The sequence below is a fragment of the Haliaeetus leucocephalus genome, unplaced genomic scaffold (genome assembly GCF_000737465.1).
Source record: "Haliaeetus leucocephalus isolate CR32 unplaced genomic scaffold, Haliaeetus_leucocephalus-4.0 Scaffold240, whole genome shotgun sequence".
In the NCBI taxonomy this organism is placed as follows: Eukaryota; Metazoa; Chordata; class Aves; order Accipitriformes; family Accipitridae; genus Haliaeetus; species Haliaeetus leucocephalus.
In genome coordinates this window covers 9,393,310-9,402,013 of record NW_010972676.1, presented here as the reverse complement: position 1 = coordinate 9,402,013, position 8,704 = coordinate 9,393,310, and the positions used below count along the sequence as shown (strand labels likewise).

Sequence of the window (8,704 nt, the reverse complement as noted above, 5' to 3'; positions counted from 1 at the left end):
GCGCCTCGGCCTGCTCGGCGCGCGATTGCTCCCGCCTGGCCGCGCCGCAGGATGCCCCCGGGTAACAAAGGCGCGCGGGCGGGGCCCGCCGTCGCCTGCAGCCCGGCGGAGCGGGCCCGGCCGGGGTCCCCCCGCTCTCTGGCTTGCCTAGTTTAAACTTAACACGGTGGCACGGGGAGGGGGGGAGGGGGCGGTGCGGGGCATCGCCCGGCGCCGCCGCCGCCGCCAGAGGTGGGGAGGGAAGCGCAGAAGACGAGCTCCTGACTGAACCCCGGTAGCGGGAGCAGAGAGTTTTTACAGCGTTCCGGGAAGCGTGCACTTGAAACGCCCAGACTGTGCGTGGTACGGCAGAGGGGCGTGCTGCCATCCCGGGGAGCTCCACAGGCTGGAGAAATTAATCGCGGCGGGGGGGGAACGGGCCCTGCAGCAGTACGGGCTGGGGCTGGACGGCAGCCCTGCAGAAAGGGGCCGGGGGTGCTGGCGGGCAGCAGGTGGACCGCGAGCCGGCAACGGGCCCTGGCCTCGAGGAAGGCTAACGGTCTCCTGGGGCGCATGGGGAGAAGCGTTGTCAGCCCGTCGAGGGAGGCGACCCTTCCCCTCCGCTCAGCCCTGGTGAGGCCACCCACCAGCTATGGGGCTCCTCAGTGAAAGAGAGACGCGGACGCAGTGCAGAGAGTCCAGCCAAGGGCCATTAAGGTCGTGAAGAGACTGGAACGTCTCTCATGCGAGGAAAGGCTGAGAGAGCTGGGACCCTAGTCTGGAGAAGAGAAGCCTCGGGGGAACTTACCGATGTATATCAATACCTGCAAGGAGGGTGCATAGAGGATGGAGCCAGGGTCTTTTCAGTGGTGCCCAGTGACAGGACCAGAGGCATGGGCACAGACTGGAACACAGGGGGTTTTCTCTGACCATCAGGAAGCACTTTTTTTTACTGTGAGGGTGACTGACCACTGGCACAGGTTGCCCAGAGAAGCTGTGGAGTCTCCATCCTTGGAGATACTCGGAAGCTGTCTGGACATGGTCCTGGGTAGCCTGCTCTGGCTGACCCTGCTTGAGCAGGGGGGTTGGACAAGATGACCTCCAGAGGTCCCTCCCAACTGCTCTGTGATTCCATCTGCAGATTCTTGTAACTTTGCCTTTTAAGTATATATTTTATCAAGAATAGTTAGTTTAGGTTGGGGGAGGGGTTAGATATGACTTAATGTTTTTCATAAACTTGAGAAGTTGGGGTTTGATCAGAATTGTTACAACAGAAACAACAGCAAAATCAGTAGAAATTATCAGGAAGGCGTGGTTTTGGGGAAAAAATTTCCTACCAGACTTTGAGCTGGAAAAATCTCAATGGGAATTTCTTTCAAAAAAAACCCCAAGATGTATCCTGTAACAAGGTTGTTTCATTCAATACTCATAGCTGCTGGTAGGAACAAAGAGGTAATACATTTGATATAAATGGAAAAAAGTCCAGTAAGGATTAACTTGTATTTGATAGGTTGCATTTTTAATTATAGTGTTTCCAAGGTATTGTTTTGGCATGCTTTTAGCTTATTTTAAAAGTACTTGACGTACATGACCTGCAAGTAAGGGATATTCCCAGCAGTAAATCAGATCAATTAAATACACAGAGAAGTCACCTGGAGCACAAGCTTAATTTTCAATAGGTTTGAAAATAAGAACTTGAAAATTTACAGAACTGTAAATTTGTAAGTGCCTGTAAAAAAAATTTTTAAAGTTATCTTTCATGGGGAATACTCTTGCACGTAAAAAAATGAATTTATTTCACAGGTTAACAGTTCTGTTTGCCTCCTAAACAAAATCTACTGGCTGACCCAGTGTGTCTCTATCCCAGTGAAGACACTGGGTACTAATCCACTTTTGTCTATGAACAGTGGGTTGACAGTTACTAGTTAATAGGGTGTGGAAGAAAGCAGCAACGGTTTTCAGCTGGTTGACTATGAGTGACATATTTGATTCTCATCTTAAAATGTATAATGTAGACTAACACAATAGTTTTGGTGAATCATACTGTCCTTAGTTAATACTTTTTTATTACTATATTCTTAAATTCTATGAATCTACATGGTGTTCTCTGTTTATTGCTGTGGACGGAAAAGGGAGTCTAGACCCCTGTCTTGCAGCAGGCTCCATGAGGGAGGATCCCTTAATCAGATCAAATTGTTGTCTCCATATGACCTTTGTTTCAATACATCTTTTTTTTATGCAGTACCTCATTTTTACCAAGTCCTGATAGGGCTGGCGTTCTAGAAACTTCTTAATGCACAGGATTGCCATATGCTTATGCTACTTTAAGGAAGCAGTAAGGCAAGTGTCTCTGTCTTTTTTTTCTTTCTTTTTTTTAATTAACATATTTACTATTTTCTGCCTTTCCTTGTGATGTTTATCAGAGCAAGCAAAAGATTACATCTTCTCTGGCGAGAGTGCCAGTTAAGTTGGCTCTGGTCACCTCACAGCTGCTTTTAAACATTTTCCTTTGCTTAGTTCCAGCATAGCTGTGTAGGTGGCTGAGCAGTTCACTGGACCTGGGAACAGATTCAGCTGAAAAATACCCATTGTTCCCCCTTGCCAAAGGCAAAGAAGGCCAGTTTACTGCATAGCCGTAGCTGTGGCTGTGCTGGCTTGCCGGCAGGAATGAGCATTGGTGATGAGGTCTGCATAAACGAATTTTAGTGGCAGTGTTCTGAATATCTGACCACGGCCTTAGGGGGGTCCAGCTTGAGGTCTGAAGAGTGCTGGCAGTTCATTGTGTGCTTGAAGAGATCTGCTAAAATAACCAAGACAACAGAATTGGTTATCAACAGGCCTACACTTGGTACTTTGAGATTCATACAACTGTTAACTCCTATGAATTTGTCTCAAATTGAACAGTAAAAGTCTGAAAATGTAGTAGTCAGCATAAGCCTAAAGTACACCAAAATATCGTCTGCCCTGTTTTCTTTTTTCTTTTCTACAGATCTCTTTAATTTCGTATATTTCTAGATATGTATGTGCTCCTATAGACTATGGAATTTTTAAAGTTAGGTTTATAGCCTAGTACGTTAGTGCAGTAAACAAATGAACAAATGTACCAAGAAAATACATGCATACTAATAGCATGTTAAGAATTCAGTTTTTCTATATGCTTTTATAATCCTGTATCGTGATCTTGGAGATCAGTTTATGTTTTACTGTAATAGAGGACCCTGACGACACATCGCATATGTTATTGCAAAATATCCTGCTGGACTTCTGATATTTCACAACTCTGAGCTGGGGGGGGTTTGCCATTACCGTCAAGCCATAGGCTGTATTATATAAAATGGCTGTTCACTGATACACTTTAAAAAATGTAGACTTTTTTTCAGAGCTCTGAATATGAAATCCAGATTACCAACACTTCCCTGGTGTTTTGTCTAAAAATTCAAAGACTTTTTTTGTTGATGTATGCATTGTGTGTGGCCCCAGCTGGTTGGTCTGTGCTTTCCATCAGCTATGGTTTCCTTCAAACTGGCTGTGACAGATTCTATAGGTTCTCTGGTTGACATTGTTTCTGATTATCTTTGCAATTAGGCTGCAGACCTAACAGATTTAGTTATACAGGAAAAAAATCACTAAAACCTCTTTAGCTTCATATTTGTGTAGGACTCCGTGTTGTTTGTGTGAAGTTAAGCTATTTAGGATGCCACATAACGATTTAAAGTTAGTCTTGCAGGATGGTTAGTTAGCGTGTGCCTGTGAGCATACGTGTACATAAGCACGAATAACTTTGTTCTGTGACTGCTTTAAGCTGAAGAACATTAAATTTAATTTTTCTTTGTGTGTGCAAGTAAAAATATTTTGCAACTGCCAGGAAGAATAATAGTTAATGTAGTGATCATGTTTTTCTAAATATGAAAGAATAGCAACGCTGGTTTTTCTCCATGAGAAACAACAATAGTGGTGACTGAGGGATGGAAGAATAATTTATGTAGAAGCAAAGTGCTTTTGTTCTAAGAGAAACATACATATGTCCACTGACAGATTTTTATTTTGAATTTGCATCAGTGACGAGCATTCTCAGTTTGTGGTGGTTTTATATATATTGCAGTTAAAGCCTCCCTATGAGAGTTTTAAGTGGGTTTCTCTCCCATGTGCTCGGTTTTCCATAGGTAAAATGGGAATAATGACACTGACGTCCTTTGTGCTTTGAAAGTACTGCCGAGAAACATTATATAAGAATTGAGTATTATTATACAAATCATTCTAGTTTGATCCATCGCTGCTGACCTTTTTCATCCATGCAGTAAGAGTACCGTGACTAGGAGGCTGATGGGTCTCATTGTGTTCAGCTTATCACTGTACACACTACTGTTTTTCAGTGGAACATAAATCAGTGTAATCTTTTTGTCCCCAAATGATGGGCGTTATTAAGACTTGGCATTTATTTGGAATTTGATCATGTTTAAAGCCTTTACAGTTGCTACGTGATAAAGTATATATAATTAGTTTGGTGATATTTCTGCTTTAGGTTGAATACAGAAATCTGTTGACTATTTTTTAGAAGTCTGTTGAATATTTTTTAGATCGTCTACAGTGTGACTTCTACTTTCTCCTGCTTTTTCTATGCTGTTTTTTAAATAAGACTTGAAGAGATTGTCCCTGTTGATGCTTGCTGTTTTGTAGTACTACCTTGCCTTCAAAACTCTAGAAATTACCAGCACTTCAGCAAACAGAGGTTCACTAACCTTGAAAATTTGGTGTAAAATACAGCTAGTCATCTTAGCAAGTAAGTGCCTGCTTTCTGAGCTGGTTGTACTTGTGTCGGCAGTTTCCAGTTTGTGATCATGCTTTTATTGCACTGGGGACCGGTCCTGGCCAGCTCCAGGTCTTTCAGTGGCAGCTGTGTCCCACGGACCTGGGCTGCTGCTGCGTGAGGGCCACAGGCAGGATGGGAGGTTCTTGGCAGTTGGATTTCTCTTTGTTTAGAGAAGAGTAGTGATGCTGGTGATACTGACTGCAAAATCTGTCTCTTCAGGTTGGGGTGCTGATGTGATCTATTTGGAAACACATTAACTTTTTGCAGCAACTAACTGCACCAACTATCATGTTTGCTGTGAAGAGAGATGGGAAGGTGGTGTTTCCACCATTAAGTATTTGGAGCAGTTGAGGTCACATGAGTATCTGGACTATGACAGTTTTTGAAAAAAAGAAAACAGGAGGGAGGGAGGGAATATCTTATTCCTAAGTGATAAAACTTTTTGTTTACCATTTTTTCAACTGCTGACAAACACATAGAATGACCTTTTATTGTGAAAAATTTGTTTGCTCCTTTCTTCTGTTGATGGTGGATGAGAGAGACCTCACTCATCAAAAGAAATTGGTCCCTTTCCATACTATCTGTGTTTAAAAGTCTACACATTTACATATTTGTATTTACCCATAAAGAAATTTCAAAGGAAGGGCAAGGGCAGGGAAACATTTCTTTGAAAACTTGATCAACTTTTAAGATCATTTTGACACTGCTGCTGCCAAATAGGGGATTTATGTAGGGATTAGAAGAGGAAGATCTTTCTTACTGACGGTAACTCTAGCCAAAAAGACTTTTAAACATACGTCATGTAAGCAACTGTCTTTTTAAAATGAAGGTCAAGTAATTTGAACAACCCTCATATTTACCAAAGTTGCCCTAATTGGTGACTGTATAATTTATCTAGGTAGCCTTGTAAATGAAGGCGTGGTGCAGTAGCTCTTAGTGTTTTTTCTAGGGCTGCTACAGTAAATCTGGTGCTTGTGTGTGGCTTTGGCCATGGGTATTGTATTTTTAAGCTGCAGTTTGTATGGTACAGTAAGTCTGACACGTCTCAATCCTACATTGTGAAATGTGACGTTACAGTGCCTCTTGCAGGCCAGGAAGCATCACTGGAGACGACTCTGTGATGTAGCCCTATGGGAAGAGCACTGTAAGCCAAATGCTGGCATCTCAGAATTTTACTGCACTTTGCCAGGTGACCTTACGTTGCCAGCACAGGACAAAGTAATTTATTTCTTTTCCCTTCTAAGAAAAGGAACAAGGAGAAATAGCATGAGAGCTGATCTTGGAGAAAAAGGAGTCAAAAGTTTCAGCTGCAGCAGAAAAGAGCAAAATTTCTACAGCAGTACTGGGAAGTGACAGGCACGTCACTGATGACAACAGCCTACAATGAGAGGGGAGACTGGGTTTTGATGAGAGTGTGCTTAGCAAATCCTAGGCAAAGTCCTGTAGCAAAAGTAAAATTGACAAGTAACTGGCCAGTTTAAAGAACTATTTTGAGCTCAAAATGGGAACACGATGTGTGTAAATCATGAATTACTGTTGCCTTGTGCACTCTGGCACTGCCTCACGAAAGGCAATTCATAACAGAGCAAGGATTTACAGTGGGGGGTGTTTGCAAGAGTGTGGTTTTTATAAGTTTTTTTTCCTAGGTGAGTTAGGTGACTGAATAAGTTACTCAATTTATCGAATAAAGAAGCAAGCTTCTTTTGAGCATCTCAGATACAGATCTGCCTTTTGGAAAATTAATACTCAGTAGTAGTGTTACTCCAGATGCCAAAGGAATTTACACAGAACATTAGAACATGCTTGTCTCAAATTGTAAATACTTCTCATATCTCTGTTCATTTTTTATAAAGGTGAGACTTTGTGTATGTTTACATCTTTTCTACTTCTGTGCTGTAGCTACAGAAGATCCTTTTTTAAGTATTCTTTTTCTCTCAACTGTGTTGCTTCTGCTTTCTATTACAGAGAAGCTACACTGTTGAATTATGATTTTTTCCAGTTACCTCATGTCAGAACATGGGTGTACTAAAAAACAACCAAAGACAGACTATGGTTCAGGACCAAGTGAGAAGAGAAAAGTGGCCAGTGGAGGAGAACAGATTATGAGAAAAGACCAGGGAGCAGAGATGTCAAACACCACTGAGTCAGCTTGGGACCATCTGGGTGAAGCTGAATGTTGGCCAGCTCCTGTGGAAGGAGGGCAGGGCAGGGCAGGGCAGTGGTGAGGGCTGGTGTCTGCGCTGTTCTGAAGGAACCTGTCACCTCAGATGCCTTCAGTTTCTGTCTGCTAGTGCCAGAGAGCATAAGTAGCTCTTCAAGAGCCAATCCTTGTCCTTACAGCTCATGACCTCAGGTAGACCCAAGCTAACTCTGGATTACGAGGCACTGGCAGCTCTTCCTCATATTTGATTCTGCCTCCAGACCCACCACTGTCATTCCCCATTTTGAATAAGGCTGTGCATAAGAATGGGGGGAAGGTATTTGATTGATTCTGAGCTCTCTTGCTTTGAAACCGTTGCAGAGACAGGAGCTGCTGCTGCCACAATGTCCATCGATAAGTGTGCTCACTGCTTTGAATAGCTTGTGTACAACAGTTTGAACAGTCACGGGCTAGTGGTAGTGCTGCATGACAGTTTTGATTAAGACATTAAGTCTGAATAATCAAGATTACATGATACAATTTGGAATAGAGGAGGAGCAGCAGCATTTTTTGAGGTTCTCAGCATAGAGCTGCGCTTCTCTGTGTGAGAACAGGATGAGTTAGAGCCGTAAGCAGTCCAGGATCACAAAGATGATAAACATCTTGGGATGAGAACATGCTGAGTTAGAGATGACATGGTTGGCTTTACCTTGATGTCCAGCTCCCTGTTCTGTTACTTCAGGTAAGTTGTAAAGCTGTCATTTACTCCATATCTGTACAGTGATAGGCTGTGATAGGCTTACTTCATGGATGTTTATAGAATAGTTTAGTGTAGTCAGATGAGGAATGGTTAAGGCTATGAAGATATGGATACGTATTTTCTATGCATGCTTATGATTATAAATAGGATTTGTATGGTGACTTCTTTCTAGAAGTATATTCATTAATTTTAACTTTTAATGCTGAGGTATGGCAGGCTGTGTGCTCTTTGTCTTAGGCAAGAAGAAATTATTTCTGGAAATAAAATACTAACATGTAATTATAAAGGTAAAATAGTGAAGGTGTAGTTTTGTGAGGTGTCCTTGTGAGATCTGCTAAAAGGTCTGGAGGCTGTTACATGAGGGTGTATTTGCAGTGTACAAAACAAAAAAGCTAACCCAATTCCAATGTGTTAAAACGATGTGAGAATTTGCCAGTGTTATTCATAGGTTACTAAGGAAGTCATTTAAAACTCTTTTTACTGCTCTTTTTAGGTAATATTTCAATAATCACATTACCAGTTTCCAGCACCAACTCCCCAACTAAGATTTTGCCAAAAACCTTAGGACCAATCAATGTGAATGTTGGACCCCAAATGGTAAGTTTTGCAACTCCGGTAATGCTAACTTGTGTAACTAGCTGTGTGACTTCCTGTTGATGTAATAAGGAAACACGAAAAACAAAGATGTGAACAGTGTTAGGAACTTGCAGCTTCCTGCCTTGGCTGCAAAGGCTGCTCAAGTGCCCCACCTAGATGGAAACGTGATGACGTGTGGGTATGGCAAGCTTGTCATGTCAGAATTGCCACTCCCAACAACGATCCTGTATGTGACCTTAGGGGATACCTATCTTCCTGGCACTGAATGGAAATTGAAACAACTTTACCAGTTGACATTTTAACTATTACTCAAAAGTATATTAAGAAAAAAATCTCATTAAGAACATTATTGACAGTCTTTGAATATTTTGAGTCGTGTTCTCACCAGTAAATCTCCAGCATTGCCAGAATAAATGTC

General features: G+C 42.2%; 1 protein-coding gene across 2 annotated transcripts in view; it reads left to right on the top strand.

Annotated features, from left to right (window-relative positions):
* Window positions 1–8,704, top strand: part of TFDP2 (transcription factor Dp-2 (E2F dimerization partner 2)) — a 44,355-nt gene that overhangs the window by 11,645 nt on the left and 24,006 nt on the right. For both annotated transcript variants that reach the window (XM_010568340.1, XM_010568339.1), the window contains exon 3: window positions 8,183–8,286. In XM_010568340.1, coding sequence (XP_010566642.1) covers window positions 8,183–8,286 — 104 coding nt within the window. The remainder of the gene's footprint in view (window positions 1–8,182; window positions 8,287–8,704) is intronic.